At 41.2% G+C, this 26,110-nt stretch overlaps 1 protein-coding gene across 6 annotated transcripts in view; it reads left to right on the forward strand.

Annotated features, from left to right (window-relative positions):
• agap1 (ArfGAP with GTPase domain, ankyrin repeat and PH domain 1) overlaps positions 1-26,110 on the forward strand; it is a 649,558-nt gene that overhangs the window by 291,230 nt on the left and 332,218 nt on the right. For all 6 annotated transcript variants that reach the window (XR_009511654.1, XR_009511655.1, XR_009511656.1 and 3 more), the window contains exon 3: positions 2,167-2,254. Coding sequence is in view for 3 of the 6 variants with exons in the window: in XM_059967178.1 (XP_059823161.1) it covers positions 2,167-2,254 (88 nt within the window). In the remaining 3 variants the exon portion in view is untranslated. The remainder of the gene's footprint in view (positions 1-2,166; positions 2,255-26,110) is intronic.

Here is a 26,110-nt window from a genome sequence, read left to right on the forward strand (position 1 = left end):
CTTTTTTCACTGATCAACAGTAAAAGACACTTTAGTGTCAAAGTGAAAACAGATCTCTACAAAGTGATCTAAATTAATTGCAAATATAAAACACAAAATTATTGATTGCAAAAGTATTCACCCCCTTCAAATCAGTATTTAGTAGATGCATCTTCGGCAGCAATTACAGCCTTGAGTCTGTGTGGATAGGTCTCTATCAGCTTTGCACATCTGTACACTGCAGTTTTTCCCCATTCTTCTTTACACAACTGCTGAAGCTCTGTCAGATTGCAAAGGGAACTTTTCTAGCCCTTTTCAAGTCCAGCCACAAGTTCTCAATTGGCTTGAGATCTGGACACTGACTTGGCTACTCCAGGACATTAATTTTGTTGTTCTTAAGCCATTCCTGTTTAGCTTTGGCTTTATGCTTGGGATCATTGTCTTGCTGGAAAAGAAATCTTTTCCCTAGCTGCAGTTCTTTTGCAGACTGCCTTATTTTTTCCTCCAGGATTTCCCTATATCTTGCTGCAGTTATTTTATCCTCTACCTTCACAAGCCTTTCAGGGCCTGCTGCAGTGAAGCATCCCCACAACATGATAGCCACCACCATGCTTCACGGGAGGGATGGTGTGTTTTTGATGTGCAGGGTTTGGCTTACGCCAAATGTAGTGTTTAGACTGATGGCCAAAAAGTTCAGTTAATCAGACCATAGAACCTTCTTCCAGTTGACTTCAGAGTCTCCCACGTGCCTTCTGGCAAAATTTAGCCAAGATTACATGTGAGTTTTTTTTCAACAATGCTTTCTCTTTACCACTCTCCCATCTTAGCCACTTAAGGTTATAACTCTTCTAAGTTGTTATAGGTTTCCTGGTGGCCTTCCTCAATAATCCCCTTCTTGCACGGTCACTCAGTTTTTGAGGATCTGCTGTGCCATGTTCTTTCTATTTCATGATGATTGACTGAACTGTACTCCAGGGGATATTCAGTGACTTGGAAATTCTCTTGCATCCTTCTCCTGGTTTCTGTTTTTCAGTAACCTTGCGATGTTGCTTGGAGTGCTCTTTTGTCTTTGTGGTAGTAGTTGGACTTTCCAGAAATAGGTGTATTTTTAAGACAATCCATTGAAACACTTTGCCCGCACACGATGATCTCCATTTAGCTAATTATGTGACTTCTAAAACTAATTGGCTGTACCACTAATGATTGGTTTTGCCATATTAAAAAGGGTGAATACCAATGCGATCAATTTTTTGTGTTTTATATTTGTAATTAATATAAATATCTTCTTGTAAAAATCACTTTGACACAGAAGAGTCTTTTTCTGTTGATCAGTGTCAGAAAAAACAAATTAAATCCACTGTGATTCAGTGTTGTAAAACAATAAAACATGAAAACTTCCATTGGGGGGGTGAATTTTTTTTATAGGCACTGTATTTTCGAAACAGGAAAGGTCCTGGTGTGGATCCCTGCAAGAACACCTCTAGTCACAGATTTCCAATCATGACAAGTCCCATTGGCTATTGCCTCTGTCTTCCATGGCAAGCCCATCTGAATCCAAACAGCCATTATACATGGATGCCATGCATCTTAATCTTCTGGTTGAGCCACCCCACAAGGGAACTTGTCAAATGCTTACTAAAATCAATGTAGACAACATCCACAGCTCTATCTTTATCACAGTAGACATCCTACTTCAGTTTGTATAAGCTCGTGGGTATTTCAAGTGGTGTGGTTTTGCATGCACAGAGCATCTCTAGGTACTGAACGGTTCTGTTTTTGCAAATGTCCTTAAGTTGATTTTGACCATAAGTTGGAAAATGTGTAAGAAAGATATTTGATACTGTAAACTGGTTGCATCATGGCTTGGTATAGAAAGACCAATGCCCAGGGACAGAAAAGTCTACAGAAAATGGATGCATTCCAGTCCATCACAGGAAAAGCCTGCCCCGTCATTGTGTACATTTACATGAAGTATTGCCACAAGAAAGCACACAAAAGACCCCTGCCACATGCACAGTACATTCATCATGTTTATGAATATAATAGTGTCATAGGTGTCTATTTGTATGTTTAAGTGTCCATAAGTTGGGTGTTTGTGAACCAGGTCTGATATTCAGAGTGTGATGCTTTCTGTTGGACTCCTCCGCTGTGGAATGCAATTTCACTGATGTTGCTTTTGTCTTTCAGGGGATTGTGGGTAACTTAGCCAGTGGCAAGTCAGCCTTGGTCCATCGTTATTTAACAGGAACCTATGTGCAGGAGGAGTCACCTGAAGGTAAGTGAGAGTAGTTGCATTTTACTGATGTATTTCTGTTGCAAGGCCCAGAGGTGAAAAAGAATCTGTGTTGTGTACCTAATACTGGTACCCAAACCAAAACTAAAGGAACCTGACCAATCAAGAGTTCACAGGTGCTTCCAGTGGCACAGTCGTTCAGTCTAGGTGCTAATGAAAGTATTGCAACGATCACACAGTAGCTACGAATGGTGTAATGTGTAATTTATATAAATCATGTAATCATCATGGAAACGATGTATGATAGAGAGTTGAAAGTTAATCAACGATGATCATTGCTTTAACATGACGAATGCCTATTTAAGCTAGGAGTATTTGATTCTCCATCACCACCTGGAGTTCATATCACCTGGGCAATTGCTGGAGCACAAGCTGAAGTATTAAATTTGTGGCCTAGTTCCCAGTGTGATGGAATAGGTGTGAATATTTAAACTGCTTCAAGCTGTGCTGACTATCCCTAATCAACTCCTATCTTTTCAAATGTGTTGATCTATCTTGTACCTCTGAATCCCTTCTAGTAACTTAACCCTTAAAAATGTTGTGCTTAATGGTCAACAGTTTATCTTTGCTGCCCTTCTTAAATAAAGGCACAGCATTAGCCGCCCTCCAGTCTTGACACCTCATCAGTCACTAACGATGATGCATGTATGTCAGCCAGGGTTCCCACATTCTCTTTTCTAGCTTCCTCTGCTTTTCCTGGTTATACAGTACCTGTTCAAGCCCTGAAGGTTTATCTATCTTCATTCATTTAAAGATATCCAGCACCACCTCTTATGTACTGTAGACTGTACTGAGACATCCCCACTCTCAGGGTTAAATAAATTGTGTAAAGATGGGGTTCCAGCACTAATCCCTGAAGCATACTGCTTGTTACATCTTTCCAACAGAAAATAGCTATCTATGCCTATTTCATTTTTCTTGCCAACCTGACATATGAGGAATGGCCCTTTGAATAAGAAAATTGTGAGCTTCACATCCCATATGGTTTATCTAACATTGGTTACTGAAACGTCAGAAAGACTAGTTATTGGATATTCATGGAAACTCTATATAGTGCTGAGCTTAATTTTAAGTAAATTAACTTACTTATCTGGAATAGGGCCCATCTTGACTAATGTCATTTAGATACATGCAGTTCACTTATAGATCTTATTAGAAATTATGATGGCTTTCATACTGAGTCCCTGCAACTTTCTGCAGATTAGTTCTTTGTGTTCTCAGAACTACCTCATCACATAATTCTTGAGCACGCAGTTCATTAAAAAGAATCCAACTTCCTGCATCTTTCAATGAGACTTTGAAGGAAGTAAAACTAAATGAGAGGTTTAATGACACCTACTTATATAGTTGCATTGCACTCTCTCCTTCCATTTTAAAAGTGTTAATTAGAGAGATTTATATTCTGCCTTTATCTTCAGAGTAATGAAAACATTTATGATTAATTTGTCACATATGAAACTAACATTTAATATTAATTTTATTCAAAGTTCTATTCATTTCTTTTCTCCCAATCCTTAAATCATGGTGCTCTTTGAACATGTTATCTTCCTATTGTCTTTCCACTTTGAAACTGCCTTTTAATTGTACAGTTGTTGCTCTTTGTTGGTTAGTGTGTGCTACCAAAAAGTAATACATTACTGTTTACACGGTTATTTTCAAATATCTTCTTGCTAAAGTCCACAGTTGTTAATACACGTGTCACTTTTTTCTTTTGAATTGCAGTCTGCTAGTGTTTGAATACTCAACCCACTATTTTCAATAACATGTCTGCAGACTATTTCCAGTGTTGTACTTCCTGAACAGGCATTCCATTAGCAATCATCCATAAAAGCTCTCCTAATTGTTTTTTTATTATTGTTCAATGCAAAAATTAAATTTTATACACTAATTTAATTGTAAAATGCGGAGTTAAAATTAATTTGGCTCTTGAAGTACACTTCAGGCACATGACACTGTTGCAACAGAACACAATGCTGCATTAATCCAGCATGGTTTAGTTGGCACAAAACCTTATCCTTGGTCTGCTTTTGGAAGGAGGGAGGGAGGAATGGAAAAGGATTCATTTTTTTATGCCAGCTTTCTTCCTTTTTTGTTCTGCTGAAGGAACTCAGAAACTGTGGTTTTGCAATGGCCATTCCTTGTTTGTGAGCTTGTTAAGAGCTCATTGCTCTTATCCTAGGAAAGAAGTCTCAGTATTGTATTCTAGAGTTTGATTGGTCAATTTCAGAACACTGGCATCTCATGCATCCCTGTACTCTCACAGCATAAGTAAATCTCACAGGATAAGTAATGACGTTAAGTTTATCTTGGCCAGTTCCATGTCACAGCTGACTTGGCATAGAGGAGAAATGAATGTTTGAAAATGTGGCCTTTACAGATTGGCATTCATTCTTTTAATCAGTTCTAAATGCAAGAAAAGTCCAAGCTTTTGTTTTATAATGAAGAAAAATATATCTATGTCAACTAAAATTTAAATAATATGCCATTTTTTATTGGTGCCTTCAATTGTCAATATTTCCTTCATGTTATGAATTTTCAAACCACTTAGATCTTGTTTTGAAACTGTACTAAATTAATTCAGCATCATGATCTGTTGCAATGATGCCACAAGTGATTTTCAAACTAATGTTTGACTTAAAACAAAATTGCTGTTTCTCAGCTAAAAGACTGAATGGAAAGCAACTTATCATTGATATGTTAGGGTTTATGTAGGTTATGCACAAATGCGCCAGCAAGAGAGAATAAGAATCACTGCTCTAACATTTGTTTTTGGCTTACTGGCATACACTAAGCAATTTAAGAGCAGGAAATAGTTATGGAAATGTTTGCCTTCTGTTGTGCTGTTACTCATGACTGGCTGTTCCGTTCTTTTCAGACATGGATGCAGGTAATTGTGCTCTGTTTAATCGAGGCAGCAGCTATACTTCAGGAAGGAAGATGTCCCCGCACTCTACAGTAGAGTTCTGATTGTTCAGTGTGCCCATTCATGTAGTGTTGAACATTACAGTCTGTTGTGTCCATCAGGCATGTCACATAGTAGATCCATGTTGTTTTGTCAGAATATTGATTCTGAAGGCAAATAACTGTCTGCATTTGTGTTTTCAGTCTGACTAGTCCAGCTCTATAAATCCACAGTCCACTGTTTTTTGACTAATTATCTGTATTTTTTACTAATTGACTTGGCAAATTATGTTGTCATAGTAACATCATACCACCTGCAGTGTACTTGAGGGAGAACCAATTCAGTAATTAGCTGTATCATCCTGATTAGCTTTGTCTTTGGATTGAAGGAGTCTCATTCCATGGAAACATTTATTCAAGGTTTTCACACAACGGCTGCCTCAACCACTGTCATATCCGCCATCCGTGTCCCCACTAGTAGGAGACAAGGAGGCAGCTACTATATTAGCAGATTCTCACTTTGTTTATAGTTGTCAGCAGTTTCTCTCAACCTGGAAGGTAGGTACTGTCAGAATTAAGGTACTTGAGAAAAAAATATGAATGTAAATAAAACTCTATGAAGCCTTAATTGTTTCCTTAAGACTGGTAGGCAGCGGTATGAGCTGAGGTTCAAAAGTAGGGTTGCATTTTGATGCATGCCAAAGTGTCAGTAGTTTGGAACGGAGGGCATGTGCAATAAACAGGAAAGCAAAGTTGTCTTAAGACCATAAGACATAGGAGAAGAATTAGGCCATTTAGCCCATCAAGTCTGCTTCGCCATTCAATCATGGCTAATCCTTTTCTCCCCCCACCCCCCCAACCCATTCCCTGGTCGTCTCCCTGTCTAGCCTTTGATGCCGGGTCCAATCAAGAACCGTAGTCTTCAGCCATTGTTTTTTTTAAAAGAAGATTAGCTTTATTTGTCACATGTACCTCTCGCCACACTAACATAGGGTATGCCCACAACTCACTAACCTTAACTCATCCGTGTTTGGAATGTGGCGGGAGACCAGAGCACCAGGAAGAGACTTGTGTGGTCATGGGAAAAATGTACGCGTGTGTTACGCAAACCACTATTTTATTGTGCCACCCCAACTTTTAGACATTCCATACAAGAGTCTGAGCAAACAAATCGAAGCTGAGGAGATGGTGCACATTGAAGGATATTGTCTTGTGGACAAGGTATTAAACCACTGCAATAACTACACTCCCAAGTGGTTTAAAATGCTTTTTGAAGGAGAGCAAGAGTATTATTTTTTCTCTCTCTCTCTCTCTCTCTCTCTGTCCCCCTCTCCCTCTCCCCCTCTCTCCCTCTTCCCCTCCATACACACACACTTCACTCAGCCTGGGGCATGTTCACATTGTTGTTTGCTGTATTCAGTTATCTCACATGAATACTGAGTTCAGAAGTATTTTTAAATTTTGTTCATTTAGAGAAACAGTGCAGAATGGCCCTTCGAGCCGCACCACCCAGCAGCCCCTGACAGAACATAGAAGCCATAGAAAGGGTGCAGAGGAGATTTACAAGGATGTTGCCTGGATTGGGGAGCATGCCTTATGAGAATAAGTTGAGTGAACTCAGCCTTTTCTCCTTGGAGCAAAGGAGGATGAGAAGTGACCTGGTAGAGGTGTAGAAGATGATGAGAGGCATTGATCGTGTGGATAGTCAGAGGCATTTTCCCAGGGCTGAAATGGCTAGCATGAGAGGGCACAGGTTTAAGGTGCTGGGAAGTAGGTACAGAGGCTACCGACATTACCACTCTCTGGGTAAAAAACTTAACCCCTGACATCTCCTCTGTACCTACTTCCAAGCACAATGCAATCACTGTAACATATGATTGCCCAGTTATAAAAAGCACCATTTTATTTTAATATGCAGACAAAGATGACTTGCATCTTACTTCCCTTTCAGAACATAAGTAAGCCTCTGCCGGCGACAGTGGTGGAGGTGGATACAATAGGGTCTTTTAAGGGATTCCTGGATAGTACATGGAGCTTAGAAAAATAGTGGGCTATGGGTAACCCTAGCTAATTTTCAGGTAAGGACGTTCGGCACAGCTTTGTGGGCTGAAGGGCCTGTATTGTGCTGTAGGTTTTCTGTTTCTATTTAAACCCAATTTAACCCTTAGCTAATCATGGGACAATTTTTAGTGACCAATTAAGTTTCCCAGTATGCCTTTGGTGGCTGCATTGGGCTTACTTGTGTTCTGAATGGGAAGTAAGATGCAAGTCATCTTTGCATATTAAAATAAAATGGTGCTTTTTATAACTGGGCAATCATATGTTACAATGATTGCATAACTGTCATTATTGAATTATTTTTTATTCAGTAGTGTAACTTTCCTAACAGCAGTCATAGAGTCATACAGCACAGAAAATAGTCCTTTGGTTCAACTGGTCCATGCCAAGCAAAATGTTCCTAACACATGAAGAGCCTTTGATGGCTCTGGGCCTGTACTGGCTGGAGTTGAAAACATCTCATAGAAACTCACTGAATATTGAAAGGCCTACATAGAGTGGATGTGGAGAGGATACTTCAAATAGCAGGGAAGTCTAGGAACAGAGGGCACAGCCTCAGAGTACAAGTTCATCCCTTTAGAACAGAGATGAGCAATTTCTTAAGCCTGAGGTAGTGAATCTGTGCAATTCATTGCCACAGACAGCTTGGGGCTAATAACTGGGTATAGAATGAATTACAATTAATTGGGCCATTGGTGAATTGAAGCAGCCACTTATTTGGGACAACTCTTAAAGAACAAAAATTAATCAAGGAAATAGCCAGGTTTCCCTATGTTTGTTTGGGACACTATGCCACTTAATTGGGACAGGAGACTGTTGCTGAGTGGTTTCCAACTAGTGTCAGTCATATGCTTTCGTGTGGCCATTAGACAAAGGCAGTGATTTTTTAATAATCGTGTGATTTATTGATTGATGAATACAGCGCCAAACAGACCCTTCTGGCCAAATGAGCTGCACTGCCCAGCCACCCTAGCCTAATCAGGAGGCATTTTATAATGACCAATTAACCTATGTCTTTGGATTGTGGGACGAAATCAGAGCATCCACAAGAAACCCACACACTCACAGGAAGAGTGTATCAACTTCTTAGCAAGTGTCAGAATTTAACTCTGAACTCTGATGCACTGATCTGTAATAGCATTGCGTGTGCAGTCACACTACTGTGGTTCTCCCCCCCCCCCCCCCCGGTAATTTTTTAAACTATTTTGATCCTACTACCCTACAAGTGGGCCTAATTTAACCTTGTCTCCACTATTGCAATTACAATGCCCTCAGTAGAAAGTGACCTTTTGCTGAATTCTGTCCAACAGCTCCCTACCCAGATGCTGAGGTGAATTATATAGCTCCTAAGCAAATCATGTAATTTTCTGTAGATATGGGCTAATGTTTGGAATTTTTTCTTAGTTTCACATTGCCAGTTTACCAAATGAATCAATGGAAAAAATCCTCACTAGCAAGATCCAACGCAACAGCATTGTTGACAAAGTATCTCGAGTTCTGCTGTCTTTAAAGGCAGTAAATCACCCATCCCAGAGAGCATTTTATTTGGAGGAGTGAACATTGTTGGACATTAGCATTGTTAATTTACTGTCTGTAACACAAGCATAAAGAGGGCATTGGGTATCTGTTAAACATTCCTTTTTAGCCTGCTCTATTAAATTCTTAATGAAATATTAATTGCCCCTCAGCAATCTGTGCTGTCATCTGTGATTACAGAAGATGGCATTGACGTTGCTCTCCAAGGTGCTATCCTCCATTCAAAAAGCTTTTATGCATTATACCACTTTTTTGATAATTAAATGTACTGCGCCAACCTAAATGAATTGGACCAGAAGGACTTACTGATGTGATTCTGGAATTAATTATTCTACGAACATTAATATTTCTTGCAGCTTAGTTTATGAATTACTTTGTGATACAAATCCCTCATGGGAGGATCATCAAGAAAATTAAGATGCATAGGATCCATTGTGAATTGGTCATTTCCGAATTGGTTTGCCCATAGAAGAGAAAGGCTAGTGGTTGATGGGATTTCCTCTGGCCGGAGGTCTGTGATTAGTGGTGTTCTGCAGGGATCTATACTGGGACTTCTGTTTGTGATATATATAAATGACTTGGGTGAAACCATAGACCATAAGATATAGGAAGCAGTATTAGGCCATCTGGCCCATCGAGTCTGCTCCACCGTTCAATCATGGCTGATCCTTTTTTTTTCCCCCCTCCTCAACCCCAGTTCCTGGCCTTCACCCCGTAACCTTTGATGCCATCTCCAATCAAGAACCTATCAATTTCTGCCTTTAACATACCCAACGACCTGGCCTCCACAGCTGCATGTGGCAACAAATTCCACAAATTCACCACTCTTTGTCTAAAGAAATTTCTCCACATCTGTTTTGAAAGTTCACCTCTCTATCCTGAAGTGGTGCCCTCTTGTCCTACACTTTCCCACCACGGGAAACATCCCTTCCACATCTACTTTGTCTAGGCCAGGGGTCAGCAACGTTTACCACTGAAAGAGCCAATATGGACCCATTTCCCACAGAAAAGAAAACACTGGAAGCCACAAAACCCGTTTGACATTTAAAATGAAATAACACTGCATACAATGTTTTTTTTTGCCTTTATGCTATGTATAAACAAACTATAATGTGTTGCATTTATGAAATTGATGAACTCCTGCAGAGAAAACGAAATTACATTTCTGCATGCAACAAAAACATTTTGAGCTCCGAAAAAAAGACGTTGGGTTGAAGGTTACTCCATAGGTAGCCTACCTTGGATCAAAGAATTAAAAGAAAGCGCGCACTGGTGGGTGTCAGCCATTGACAGTGGTGATGTATATTAATAGCGATAAAAAACACGTTGTAGCGGTGCAGCGCTACACACAGCACTAAAATAAAGACACTGCAGTCAAAGGTAACTTTATTCGAACTAAACAGCCTTGATTTAAAGCCTCCCTCAACCCGTCCCCATGGGCGCGGATGCTCCAAAAGACACGTACTCACAAACCCCCGCAGGCTATCTCCCTTAGCCGGAACGGTGGCTAATTGTGAGCCGGTTCGGATGTGCCAGGAAATGGGGTCTCCACAACGTTTTTAGATTGTACAAGATCACCATAATCTTCAAATTTCGAATTACATTTCAAAAACTAACAAACTACGGGGAGCCGCAGCACAGAGATGAAAGAGGCGCATGCGGCTTCGGAGCCGTGGGTTGCCGACCCTTGGTCTAGGCTTTTCAATGTTCGAAAGGTTTCAATGAAACCCCCCCCTCATCCTTCTGAATTCCAGTGAGTACAGACCCAGAGCCATTAAACATTCCTTGTGTGATGTTTCATTCCTTTCATTTCATTCATTTCAACCCTTTCATTCCCGGAATCATCCTTGTGAACCTCATTTGGAACCTTTACAATGCCAGCACATCTTTTCTAAGATGAGGGGCCCAAAACTGTTCACAGTACTCAAGGTGAGGCCTCACTAGTGCCTTATAAAGCCTCAGCATCACATCCTTGTCCAAATAGGTGGGCAGGTTAGTAAGTTTGCAGAGGATATGAAGGCAGGTTGCGTTGTGGATAATGTAGAAGAATACAGGGGGATCAGTTGCAGATATGGGTGGAGAAATGGCCGATGGAGCTTAACCCTGCCAAATATGAAATGTTACTTCGAGATCAAATATAAAGCAACAATATACTGTTAATACAAAACCCTCAACAGTGTTGGTGTGCAGACGGATCATGGGGTCAAAACTTCCTGAAAGTGGCTGTACAAGTTGATAGGGAAGTAAAGAAGGCATTTTGCATGCTTGCCTTTATTAGTTGTGGAAATGAGTTGGAGACAGGGAGTTATGTTGCATTTTTACAAAACTCTGGTTAGGTCACATCTGGAATATGACGTTCAATTATGATCGCCTCATTAGAGGAAGGTTATTGAAGCTTTGTATAGATAGATGCTCCTTGGATTAGATGGTGTTAGCTGTAAGATGAGGTTGGACAAACTAGGGGTGATTTCCCTGGTGCATTGGAGTCAAAAGGGAGACCTGACCAAGGTTTTGAAAAATATGACACATAGATGTGGTAAACAGCGAGTTTCTCTTTCCCCCAGGACAGAAATGCTGAACTCTAGATTGCATGCATTTAAGGTGGGAGGGGGTTAATTTCAAAGGAGACACGAAGAGCAGGTTTTTTCACAGAGATGAATGCCCGACCAGCAGTGGTAGTGACAACAAAAATGTTAGAGGCTTTCAAGAGGCTCTTAGATGAATGTGCAGGAAATTGAAGGAGATTCGTTTAGTTGGGAATTTGATAACTAATTTAATTTGTTCAGCACATGGTAGGCTGAAAGGCCTGTTCTGTACTGTACTATTCTATGTTCTAAGTCAGTGGTCTATCCTGAGTACCAAATATAGTAAACAACATAACAAAAAATCATCTTCATTTCTGATGTGATTGCATTTGATGTAAAGATTTTGACTAAGATGCTGAGTAAATTCCTTGTATTTTGTTGTAAGTATCATCACAAGTACTTTGGGAATGATTTAGCCTTGTGTTCTTTTAACTATAGGTAGGGGCATTGATTGTCCCTTACTGATGATATCAGTCTTCTCTGCAAGACTAATTATCACCTTGAATGAGCATTTTTTTTTAGTTTAGTTCTGTTACTGATTTATTATCTTCCCTTAGGAGAACTTGTCACCATCTCCTGCTGCCTTCCTTTTCACGTCATGGAATTTCACACTCTTTCTCTTTCTCTTCTCACTTTTTTTCCTGATATATTCTCTGGAAATTGATCGCAGTTCATACGCAATTAATCTTTCAAAACCCGAGACATCTAACTTTTGATGAACCTGGAGAAGAATGCATGGAGATCATTAATTTATAAATAAGCAAGGATGACATTCGATTGGAAAATCTTTCATACTTATTATCAATGAGAGACAAATACTCAACCCTCCATTCACTTCAATGTACCTGTTTTTGCATCTACCTTTGTTACACTGGTCCTCTAAGATTACTTTCTAAATTCTTTCATGCTGAATATGAATGTGACATGGTCCAAGTCCAAGGGCTGTTATGCAGTGAAAATTAGTTGCTTCCCCCATTCGTGGTCCTGTCTGGTTTGGCAACATCAGCTATGATCCATTCTCATGGATGCCCCTTCAAGATTATTTTTAATAGTAAGGATAACTCCCAGGCTTTTCTCCTTAGTCATCTCCGACTTGACCATATTAAAGGGCTTTGTAGAAGTCTTTGTGACCAAATAAGAGGCTCTCCAACTTGAAAAATATCTCAGTACATCTTGGTGCCAAACTTTACTTGATAACCTCTTGTGAAGAGAATTGCAAACCTTAGCCCCATTCATCTTATTTCACATTGAGTACTGTGTGTCAAAGTACAAACATTAATCCACATGCCTTTGGGATGTGGGAGGAAATTGGATCACTGGAGGGAACCCGCACGTCAAAGTGAGAATGGGCAAACTCCACTCCAGTGGCGCCTGTGGTCGGGATTGATCCCAGGCCTCTAGCTGAGAGGCGGTGGCTCTGCTAGTTACATTTCTGTGTCATTATGTGGAGAGCATCATATTCTCAAATGTGCCATCAATATTTAGGCTGATTAGCTTGATAGGTCTGTCTAGACCTATAGCCGCGGCTCCCTTACCAGGACAAATGATAGACCTTCCCAAACATAAATCAATGCACTTACCTTCAATGAGGTGGTCTGTAAGTGAGGGCTAGCCAAGGGCAAGTCTCACCCTTTAAAGCATGGGGCTGGGCGCGATAATCCAATTAAGGTTTTGTAGGCCGGAGTCTAGTTTCTGAGTAGTGTCCATAAACTGATTTGTTTGTCTATTCTCTCTAGCTATTATATCATGTTGCTCTACATATATTTGCTAGAATTCTCTCATTTCACTGAACATTCAGCCTAACACTACCCATAATTAAGCTAATGAAATAAATTATCGTATCAAGTTGTTAATTAATATCTCAAAGCATGCTATTACCAGCTTGAAAAATGCCTCAAAAATGTATGAGAGAATAGATGTAGAATTAGATTTCCATTGTTAAATGTGTGAGAGAATAGGGGAATAGATGTAGAGTTAGATTTCCATTGTTAAATATATGAACGAATAGATGTATGGTTACATCTGACTTGTGGAGCCCTGCATTTCCGTTATTGCTGCGTACAAAATAGTAACAAAGTTAACACAAATCTGGACGGGTGACTATCATCTGTATAGAATAGCAAGGAGCTACCAGTCATCATAGAACATAGAATAGTACAGCATATTACAGGCCCTTCGGCCCACAATGTTGTGCCAACCCTCAAACCCTGCCTCACATATAACCCCCACCTTAAATTCCTCCATATACCTGTCTAGTAGTCTCTTAAACTTCACCAGTGTATCTACCTCCACCACAGACAGGCAGTGCATTCCATGCACCAACCACTCTCTGAGTGAAAAACCTTCCTCTAATATCCCCCTTGAACTTCCCTCCCCTTACCTTAAAGCCATGTCCTCTTGAATTGAGCAGTGGTGCCCTGAGGAAGAGGCACTAGCTGTCCACTCTATCTATTCCTCTTAATATCTTGTACACCTCTATCATGTATCCTCTCATCCTCCTCCGCTCCAAAGAGTAAAGCCCTAGCTCCCTTAATCTCTGATCATAATGCTTACTCTCTAAACCAGGCAGTATCCTGGTAGATCTCCTCTGTACCCTTTCCAATGCTTCTACATCCTTCCTATAATAAGGTGACCAGAACTGGACACCATACTCCCAAGTGTGGCCTAACCAGAATCTTATAGAGCTGCATCATTACATCGCATCTCTTAAACTCTATCCCTCGACTTAAGAAAGCTTTCTTAACTACCCTATCTACCTGTGAGGCAACTTTCAGGGATCTGTGGACATGTACCCCCAGATCCCTCTGCTCCTCCACACTACCAAGTATCCTGACATTTATTTTGTACTCTGCCTTGGAGTTTGTCCTTAAAAAGTGTACCACCTCACACTTCTCTGGGTTGAACTCCATCTGCCACTTCTCAGCCTACTTCTGCAACCTATCAATGTCTCTCTGCAATCTTCGACACTATCCACAACACCACCAACCTCTGTGTTGTCTGCAAACTTGCCAACCCACCTTTCTACCCCCACATCCAGGTCGTTAATAAAAATCACGAAAAGTAGAGGTCCCAGAACAGATCCTTGTGGGACACCACTAGTCACAACCCTCCAATCTGAATGTACTCCCTCCACCACGACCCTCTGCCTTCTGCAGGCAAGCCAATTCTGAATCCACCTGGCCAAACTTCCCTGGATCCCATGCCTTCTGACTTTCTGAATAAGCCTACTGTGTAGAACCTTGTCAAATGCCTTACTAAAATCCATGTAGATCACATCCACTGCACTGCCCTCATCTATATGCCTGGTCACCTCCTCAAAGAACTCTATCAGGCTTGTTAGACACGATCTGCCCTTCAGAAAGCCATGCTGATTGTCCCTGATCAGACCATGATTCTCTAAATGCCCATAGATCCTATCTCTAAGAATCTTTTCCAACAGCTTTCTCACCACAGACATAAGGCTCGCTGGTCTATAATTACCCGGACTATCCCTACTACCTTTTTTTGAAAAAGGGGTCAACACTCGCCTCCCTCCAATCCTCCGGTACCATTCCCGTGGACAACGAGGACATAAAGATCCTAGCCAGAGGCTCAGCAATCTCTTCCCTTGCCTCGTGGAGCAGCCTGGGGAATATTCCATCAGGCCCCAGGGACTTATCCGTGCTAATGTATTTTAACAACTCCAACACCTCCTCTTCCTTAATATCAACATGCTCCAGAACATCAACCTCACTCATATAGTCCTCACCATTATCAAGTTCCCTCTCATTGGTGAATACCGAAGAGAAGTATTCATTGAGGACCTCGCTCACTTCCACATCTTCCTACTTTTATCTCTAATCGGTCCTACTTTCACTCCTGTCATCCTTTTGTTCTTCACATAATTGAAGAATGCCTTGGGGTTTTCCTTTACCCTACTTGCCAGGGCCTTCTCATGCCCCCTTCTTGCTCTTCCCAGCCACTTCTTAAGCTCCTTTCTTGCTACCCTATTTTCCTCAATAGACCCATCTGATCCTTGCTTCCTAAACCTCATGTAGGCTGCCTTCTTCCACCATTCTTTATCTTCCTCACCGGACAAATTTATCCCTAACATCCTGCAAGAGATCCTTAAATATTGACCATGTGTCCATAGTACATTGCCCTGCAAAAACATCATCCCAATTCACACCTGCAAGTTCTAGCCTTATAGCCTCATAATTTGCCCTTCCCCAATTAAAAATTTTCCTGTCCTCTCTGATTCTGTCCTTTTCTATGATAATGCTAAAGGCCAGGGAGCAGTGATCACTGTCCCCCAAATGCTCACCCACTGACAGATCTGTGACCTGACCCAGTTTTTTACCTAATGCTAGATCTAGTATGGCATTCCCCCAGTCAGCCTGTCAACATACAAACTCTGCCCCATCTAAACCCTTGGAACTAATCAAGTGCCAATCAATATTAGGGAAGTTAAGTAACCTGTGATAACAACCCTGTTATTTTTGCACTTTCCCAAAATCTGCCTCCCAATCTGCTCCTCGGTGTATCTGCTGCTGCCAGGGGGCCTATAGAATACCCCCAGTAGAGTAACTGCTCCCTTCCTGTTCCTGACTTCCACCCATACTGACTGAAAAGAGGATGCTGCTACCCTTTCTGTAGCTGTAATAGTATCCCTGACCAGTAATGCCACCCCTCCTCCCCCCTTTCCCCCATCTCTATCCCTTTTAAAGCACTGAAATCCAGGAATATTGAGAATCCATTCCTGCCCTGGTGCCAGCCAAGTATCTGTAGTGGCCACTACATCATAATTCTATGTATGTATCCAAGCTCTCAGTTTATCACCTTTATTCCTGATGCTTCTTGCATTGAAGTACACACTTTTTAGCCCTTCTACCTTACTACCTTTACCCCCTTTATTCTGCTTCTCTTTCCTCAAAGCCTCTCTATATGTTAGATCTGGCTTTACTCCATGCACTTCTTTCACTGCTCTATCGCTCGGGGTCCCATCCCCCTTGCAAATCAGTTTAAACCCTCCCGAACCACGATGGCAAACCTACCTGCAAGGATATTGCTCCCCCTCGAGTTCAGGTGCAACCCATCCAATCTGTACAGGTCCCACCTTCCCCAGAAGAGATCCCAATGATCCAAAAATCTAAAACCCTGCCCCCTGCACCAACTCCTCAGCTACGCATTGATCTGCCATCTCCTCCAATTCTTACTATCACTATCAGGTAGTACTGGCAGCAATCCTGACAATGCCACCCTTGAGGTCCTGTTCTTCAGCCTTCTGCCTAGTTCCCGAAACTCACACTTCAGGACCTCATCCCTCTTCCTGCCTATGTCGTTGGTACCAACATGTATCACGACTTCTGGTACCAGGATGTCATGCACCCGGACAGAGATGCCTGGCACCCGGGAGGCAACAAAAAATGCGGGTGCCCTTCTCACGTCCACAAAATCTCCTGTCTGCTCCCCTGACTATAGAGTCCAATGACGACAGCTCTCCTCTTCTCCATCTCATCCTTCTGCACCACAGGATCAGACTCAATGCCAGAGGCCCTGCCACTGTGGTATTGACCACAGTTTCTAACCTGCACTTGCAGCCACAATGTGATCCAGAATTTCTGAATTAGACACAGTGGTTAACTATTCTACAGAATATTTGAAGACGCTGAGGCTGGATGGCAAGTGGAGTTAGATAATGACAGATTGCAATGTTACAATTCAAGATTATTTCCTAAAATTAACACAGATTAAATGCAAGCAACACAAAATGCAGGAGGAACTCAGCAGGCCAGGTAGCATCTATGAAAAAGAGTACAGTCGATATTTCGGGCCGAGACCTTTCATTGGGACCTACAAAGTAAATTTATTATCAATGCGTGTATATGTCACCGCGTACTGCTTGAGATTCTTTTTCTAGCAGGAATTCACAGTGGCACAAATAAATACAATAGAATCAATGAAAGACTACACATGAAGACTGCCAAACTGTGCAAATGCAATAATTAATTAATGGATCACCAACACTGGCAACATGAGTTGTAGAATCCTTGAAAATGAAGCTGTGAGTTGTGGAATCAGTTCATTGTTGATGTGAGTGAAGTTATCCACACTGTTCGGGAGCCTGATGGTTGAAGAATAGTAACTGTTCCTGAACCTGGTGGTGTGGGACCTAAGGCTCCCGTACCTCTGCTCGATGGGAGCATGGTCAGGATATCAGGATCCTTGATGATATATAGCCCATGCATAAGAATAACCATTTGGGAAACCGACAAGGCAGATTATCTGGCTGCTGCGGAGCTACAGACGTCTTCTACTGGGTGGGAACTGATTTTGCAATAACATCACTGCCCCTTGCAACATTAAACACCCTGGTTTAACTGCATGTTGTCCTGGTTTGCAAATGTTTTTATTTAAATATATTGCGAGCCAGCCACATTCCAACTTGCAAACTGTTTGGGTTACCAACAGGAACAGAACGTTGGTGTAATCTAGGAACGATTGTACGTTGTTACTGTGTTATTAACGCTCTGTATATATTCAAACTCCGTGCATCCCACAAGGTCATTCACTCATGCCTGGATCTTCATTGCTGTGCAGCATCTCATACTTTTCCCGAACTCTCTGTCTTAGCCATTCCCCCTGCTTATGTAGCAGACCGGGTTTGGATGTTGTTGATAGATTCAGTTTTCTGTACCATAATTCAATGAAAACTTGAAGTGAAAAGGACAGCAAATGTAATCTTAATGAACAGATGTAGCAGCAAACTTTAACTTTACCTACTCAGATTAACAACGATGATGTAGAAGGACTGAGATTAAGGCCAAAAGAAGAAAATTGAAAACAGTTGAACTCTAAAGGAAGAGAAGCAGTACATTTAAGCACATTTGGTATGTTTTGTAACAATTGCAGCTTAAAGTGAGATTGAACAGTTCAAATTGTTCCCTTTTAACATTTCATTTCATTAATGAATTGTTAGGACGGACTCATCTTAAATTCCAGTCTACTTTTGAGTGCTATTCATCTTAAATTCTAGACTACTTTTGAGTGGTATTCATTGACAATTATTTCGTAAATCTGTCCATAGAGTAAAATATCATTTATCTCAATTGATGCGATAAGACGATGAAAACCTTGCAATGTTGCACTATAGGAGATATTGCTGACCTTAATGATCTAAAACTGAGTTTCCTGATCTCTCACTCCTGTAAGATACAGACACTCATTTGCTTGGGTTTGGCAAACTGGCTGTTGCCAGTTGCCTTGGAGGAGGTTGTGGTGTTTCACCTTGTTGAATTGCTACAGTCCTGGTGAAGCTACTCCCACCATGCAGGAATCAAGGGAGCTTCAGCACTTAAACCAAGCCAACAGATTTCCATGTAAGGATGGTGTGGAGTTTGCAGTGGTGGTGTTCCCACGGCATACTGTCCTGATCTTATAGTGTTGAAGAATGCAGACATGAGAGGTACTGCTGGAACAGCCTGAGTCAGTAAGTAGAAAAGTCATTTTGTATCGGCACAAACTACAGCACTGTGTGCTTGTCCATGGCACAGGGAATGAATATTTAGGGTGCTGGATGTGTCACCTATGGAATTGTTTTTTTTTCTGACTGCTGTTAAGCTTCTTGAGTGTTGTTGGAGCTGTACTTACCCAGGCAAATACAGAATATGCCATCGTGTTCCTTACTATATTGAAAGATGTTGAGGTGCCAGGAGGTGAGTTACCACCACATGATTTAGATTTGTTTATCACGTACATTGAGGCATAGAGTGAAATGCATCGTTTGCATTAACAAAGAACGCACCTGACTATGTCCTTTGGGGCAGCTGTAAGTGTTGCCACACATTCCAGCACCAACATAGCATGTCGATGACGCTTGGACAAACAATGTAGAACATAACCAAATAACATAGAACATGTTCCACACAACATTACGGACCGAATGGCCTGTTCCTGTGCTGTATTGTTCTATGTTACAAGCAAATGAAACATACCAAGCAGCAACAGCAAACAAGCCTTGTTCTTCCCTCTTTCTCAACCACCCACTGATGTACCAATACCTCTAACCCCAGGACGGGCTGTCCTCTTCAGCTTACACCAGACTCGTGGATTTGCAGGCAGTGGACCCCAACTTGCTGACCCAGGCTCTGGCCATCAGTCCTTGAGCCTGGACTTCGGGGTTTATCGACCTTCGGGCTTTGATGTCTATCCTCTGATTTGCTCTTGTCATCACACTGTTGATGTAGCTGATCCAAATGAGATTTAAGATTGGTGGTGATACTCGATATGTTGACAGTGAGCGATCTGGCGATGGGTGTCGAGGTAAGGTGATTAGATTCCACACTGTTAAAGATAGCTGATTGAAGTTTAGAACAGAGCGATCCCAGATTGGGCATCAGTGAGCAAGTTTGATAGCACCGTGACTGACACTTTCCAGGACTTGAGTGATGATTGAGAAGTAGACCAATGAGTGCTGATTGGATCCATTCGATGGCCTCTATTTTGTGAAGTGATCGTATATGGACAATTTTCTGCAATGCCAGATAAATCCTGGTGATATAGCTGTTGACTAGCTTTGATTTTAGCTCTACAGCTGGCTCCTGATCTGGCTTTCAGCTGCTTCACAGAATGATGAGATATAAATTGAATTGGCTAAAAACTTGCCTTCATGATGTGGGGGGAGGTGGTTCTCAAAAATAATAAACATGAGATTCTGCAGATGCTGGAAATCCAGTGTAACACACACAAAATGCTGGAGGAACTCAGCAGGTCCTCTTTCTCCCATGGTCCATTCTTGTCTTCTGTCAGCTTCGTTTTCCATCCCTTTAGCCGTTCCACCTATTAGCTCCCAGCTTCTCACTTCATCCTCTTTCCCCAACCCAACCACCACTACCCCATCCTCACCTGGTTTCACCTATCTCCTGACAACTTATCCTCCCACTTACCCTCCTTCTTCTGACTTTTTTCCTTCTTTCTAACCCTGTCCTGATGAAGGGTCTTGCCTGAAAACATTGGCTCTTTATTCCTCTCCATAGATGCTGCCAGACCAGCATTTTGTGTATGTTTCTCAGGAAGACAGGGTGAATGGTCCACTTAGCATTTCTGGCTGAACGTAGCTGCATTGTTACCTTCAAGCACGATGGCTGGCAATTCTACACAGAACTGATGGCAAAACCCAGCAAAATTCATACCACTGCTTAATTAAAAATTAATTCAAACTCCAGGTTTGAATTGATGAATATTTCTGTTCATTTTGTCAATTACATTTATGTTTTATACTATAAATATGAATTTGCATTTTTATGCTTATGCATTACCAAGTATTTTTTGGAGTACACAGAAATTGCTTCAGCATTTTAAACAATATGTACATGTTCTTCCCCTTGTCAAAACTGTTTCTGGTGTTCTGTTAGGGTGTGTGTGGTATGGGCAATGACATGTCCTACAGCAGTGTGTATGGATGCTGGATCCTTCTCTGTGTTTATGTTTGTTAGACGGTGGGTGAGCTTGCTGCCTGATTGATCTACTCGCCTGTAGAGAGCACCAGCCTTTGCCAAGTCATAAATGTGCACAGTCGGCAGCACTCGAGGTCATTCAGCCCATCATGCTGGCTGCAACTCAGTGAAAGGAATGCCTGCTCAGTCTCCATGGTTCCTTGGCAGCAAATGGAGACTGGGACTTGTGAGCCAGAAGATAGTAATCAAGATTACATGGCCTCAAACTTCAAGCAAAGATGAATTGCCCTTTTTTAAATCTTTTCACTTGCATACCATTTGATTGGTAATTATGCACTTACAATTTATAGTGCGAGATGTGAAGTCCATGACCAATCTTCAAAAGCTGTTTAATTTCTAGATAAATGTACAATTGTTTCACCTTCTGCTTCTGAAAATACTATTATCTTAATGTAAAATATTTAAAATATTGTTGTATCAGTAAGTAGTCAAAGATCTGTATTTAGAGTCTCAAAGTCATAGAGCACTTCAGCACAGAAACAGGCCCTTTGGCCCATCTAGTCTATGCTAAACTTTTGTCAGTTTCTTTTGATTAAAGAACTCTCAAGATGGTGGAATAGCACTTTGAAGAAGCTAGGTTTACACCCTTTTTCTGTGACTTTCATCAGCTCTTGAAAGGACCAGTTAAAGACACAGCAGGGATACCCAGATGCCAGCAGGGCTGTGATTTATTAGCACGTGGTCAGGCATTCTTTGAGAGTCCTGCAGGTTGGCAGCAGAAATTGTTTATTTGGCTTCATTATTATCTGAACAATTCAAAATAGATTTTGTATTGTCTAAGTGCTAACTTTGCCCTGCAATGGGTATCCATCTATTAATTGAGCCTGAGAAAACAATAGATTTTTTTGCAAATTGATCCTTGTTCATTTATTTTTTTAAATGTCTTGTACTCTTTACTGAAGTTAGAAAGTTCATTCTGGGCCACTGTTTCCAGAGCAAGATCTGGAACAGAAGTATTCCCCATCCAACGTATTGGTTCCAGTCAGTGAGAAGAACCTGCAAGATCTCTTGAGTTGACGATAACAATTTGTGTTTCAGAAGTACCCACCATGTGGTACAATGTCAGGAACATTGCAAAAAAGTTAGTAAACAAAATATGACGCTGAAGTGTGAAAGAAAGGGTTCACCAGGATGTTGCCTGGAATGGAGGATTGTGCTGGATGACTGGATGACTGACCCATGTTGTGGTCACGCTACTGTATGGTGTTGCTGGAAGCATGGAGACACTTGTGAGCTGCACCCAGCACATCCTCAGACTGTTGATGCAAACAATGCATCTCACTGAGTTTCAGTCTTAGTTATAGAGGGGTACAGATAACATGGTCAGAATAGCTTCCTCATGGCAACTGGAGGTCACAGGTTTAAGGTGTGAAAAGGGATAAACGCAAAAGGAACCTGAAGGACAGGCTTTACCACACAGAGGGTAGTGGTTATCTGTAACACACTGCCAGGCAGAATAAATGCAATTGCAATGTTTAAAAGGCATGTGGACAGATACTTGGCAAGGCAAAGCATGGAGGGATATGGGTCCTGTACAGTCAAATGGGATTAGCAGAGTTGGCATCGTCACTGGTATGGTTGAGCTGGAATAAAACGGCCATTTCTGTGCTTTGCATTTCTATGACTCTAAAGGTATTTTAGGTGGATTATCAAAACCTTGGCTGAAGGTGTATGTGGATAGAATGAAAGGAAGATGGAGAGGTGTACGGAAGAACTCAGTTTCTCCGATCATGGCAGTCTGGTGGTTGTGATGAAAACTGGGACTGAGCGATGAGACATTTGGAAGCACGCTGATACCTTAGAGAATTGTGAAGCTGGATGAGGTGGAATGAGAAATCTATGCCACTTGGACCTCTTCAAAAAAAGATCATGCATATTGTTCCAAAACAAAATCCATCATTATTTAATGGGATTGTTGGTTCTGAGCTCAGTATAATACATGCAAAAGCAAGGAGCTCAAATGTCACCATGGCAACCAACTCAAAGCATCTGCAGCCTGGGTTTCATGTAGAATAAAGGCACCAAAACAAAGAAGAAAATACAGCTTTTTTTTTAAAGAAGATAATACTTATTTCACATGTAAAGGATACAAATGCTTCAAAGTAGAAAGTAATATGTAAAATTCAACTGAAAATCGTGATCGGAAATGTTGAGTTATTAAATAGCATCTGATCCTTGCCCCTTTCCACCCTTGTCCAGCTTTGTATCCACCACTGCATGACCCAGGGCTGAGTATGTTCCCCAACATGATATCTTGTGTAACGTCTAACTACAAGCTTTTCCTTCTCTCCTGACTTCCCCACAATGACCACCTTAGATGTTCACTTAAACTGATTTCCACAACTTTGCCTGATCTTGGGATGGAACTTGCAGCCAACACAGTGTTTGTGGACACTGTCTCTGTTTTGCTTCCCCTTCTCCCAATTTCCCTCGGGATCAATAAAATATGTCTGCCTGTCCGTCCAATTTTCATTTGCTGTAGCAGCGTCTGGCCTTGATTTACTTTCCTTTTTTCCAGAGTCAGTATTACATATCGTAATATTCATTGTTTTACAGCAGCAGCACAGTACAATACATAAAATATATAAATTGCAACAAAACATATATAATTAAATAAGTAGTACAAAAGAAGAGAGAAGAAATAGTGAGGTAACGCACAGAAACAGTGAGGTAGTGTTTAATGGATAGTTCATTGTCCATTCAGAAATCCGGTGGAGGGGAGGAGGCTATTGAGTGTTCATCTTGAGGCTCCTGTATCACCTCCCTGATGGTAGTAATGAGAAGAGGGCATGTCCTGGATGATGAAGTTCTTAACAACAGATGCCACCTTGTTGAGCAATCGCCTTTTGAAGATGTCCTCGGTGGTGGGGAGGCTAGTTCCCATGATGGAACTGGCTGAGTTTGTGACTCTCTGCAGCCTTTTCCAGTTCTATGCAGTGGCTCGTCCATATCAGATGGTGATGCAACCAATTAGAATGCTCTCCACTGTACATCTTTAGAAATGTGTTAGTCTTTTGAAATAGGAGAAACTAAACCATCTGCCCTTTGATTATGTGGTGTTTCATTCATTCCTTGATCTATTTAAAATCAGCTCATCATGCATGAACTATAGTTGCATCAATCACACTGGAGTGGGAAATTCATCTCAGGTTTCTTCGCTTGATTTTTATTGATCATTGCAAGGAAGTATTGATTAATGCAACTTGAACTTCTATGGGATCAGAGTTGGAGGTGATGTGTGTTTAATAACTGGCTGACATTCAGTTTATGTAAGGTGATGAGGAAAAGAAAATGAATGGAGAAAACCTGGAGATAAAAAGGCTGCCATCATAACATCACAAAGTACTTCTTAGACATTGTGTAATGTAGAAAGTAGGCATTAAGTGCAAACAATGAAATAATGGCCAAAAGATCTGTTTTAAGTATGATGATTGAGGGATAAGTATTGGGCAGGATACCCGAACTCTCTCTGGAAATATTGTTGAGAGATTTTGTTTATATCCAGTGGAGAGAGTAGATGAGAACTTATTTTTAGTGCCATTGAGAAGATGGCATCTCTGACTATACAACACTTCCATAGGCTATTGTTTGAGTTGGGACCTAGATTTTGTGTTAATTATCATGTCTGTGGGAGGAAAATTGCTAAAACTGTCAACTGAATCTTCATCCACTTGGAACTGCAAGGTTCTGCAAGAAATTAGGATGCACTTAGGATGAACAGAAAAGGAATGGCGTGTAGATTATATATGGGAAGATGTGGTTGATTAGTTAAAAATTGGCATTATGGTTGGCATTGACATCATGGACTAAAGTGCCTTTTCCTATGCTGTACTGTTTTGTGAATTTATTTTAAAACACTTGTTTTAATTCTCTTATTTTTTTGCAGCTGCGTAGTTTTTGAAAGTACAGTAGCCTATATTTATAGTGAATGGGAAACAGTTTTCCAAGCTGCTTTGCTGGAGCATTTTTGACCCTGAGCCACTGGGGCAGCTGTCAGAACAGATTGCTATCTTGGTTTTATGAAGCAGCAAAGAGTAGAGGTTTGGGGGGGAAATTCTGGAATTTACCACCCGAGTCAACGAAGGGACAGTGGGAGGTGCCACACACAGCATCCTGAAGAAGGGTCTCAGCCTGAAACATCGACTTTTTATTCCTCTCTATAGATGCTGCCTGACCTGTTGAGTTCCTCCAGCATTTTGTGTGTGTTACTCGGAAATTCCAGTATCTGCAGAATTTCTTGTGTTTATCTCATGGAGACAAGAAGGAAGGTTGAGATGCTGAAGAGGACAGTAGGAGGCTGCAAGGAAAGCAGATGGTGAAGCAGGGAGTGATTTGTAATTAAGGATGAGACTTTTTGCAATCGAGATCTTGTCAGAATGAGAGCAGGTGGAAGTCACCAACACAGTCATGGGGGAGGCCAGCAGAGGAAGCTCCTAGCACAGGGGTCAGCAACCTTTACCACTGAAAGAGCCACTTGGACCCGTTTCCCACAGAAAAGAAAACACTGGGAGCCGCAAAACCTGTTTGACATTTAAAATGAAATAACACTGCATACAACGTTTTGTTTTGCCTTTATGCTATGTATAAACAAACTATAATGTGTTGCATTTATGAAATTGATGAACTCCTGCAGAGAAAACGAAATTACATTTCTGCATGCAACAAAAACATTTTGAACTCCGAAAAAAAGACGTTGGGTTGAAGGTTACTTTTAAGTAAAATACTCAACGTCTATTTGAGTCCTTCTTGTATTTATGAAAAATGCCAAACTTAAATTTGCCGCCAGCAGCAAACCAAAAATAACGTCAGCCAGCTGTCAACCTGAAAAATAAAAGGACTATTTCACTGAACAATGAAAACATATGAATATACGTAAAATAATAGGCAATTAAAATATTTATCATTCTTGGTCAGGTTGACTCACACCTGCCAATGCAGTCGTATTCAGTAGGGATGGATCGATGCTTAGGGGAGTGACCGGGAAGGATAATGTGTTTTTTTCCTCTCTGAACTCACAGAAGCGTTTCCCAAACGATGTTTGCATTGCGATGATTGCAGAATGTAAATACTCCGAATTTATCATGTCGTGACCTTGTTTGAACTCTCTCAAATTGGGGAAGTGAGACAATGTGCCTTTCTGTAAATCTCTGGCAAGCACTGTCAACTTGCACTCGAATGCCAAAACATCCTCCAACATGTGCAGGGCTGTACGTCCTTACCCCCCTGAAGAGCTGTGTTCAGCGTGTTCAGGTGCGCTGTCATGT

Source organism: Hypanus sabinus, chromosome 4 (assembly GCF_030144855.1).
Source record: "Hypanus sabinus isolate sHypSab1 chromosome 4, sHypSab1.hap1, whole genome shotgun sequence".
Lineage (NCBI taxonomy): Eukaryota > Metazoa > Chordata > Chondrichthyes > Myliobatiformes > Dasyatidae > Hypanus > Hypanus sabinus.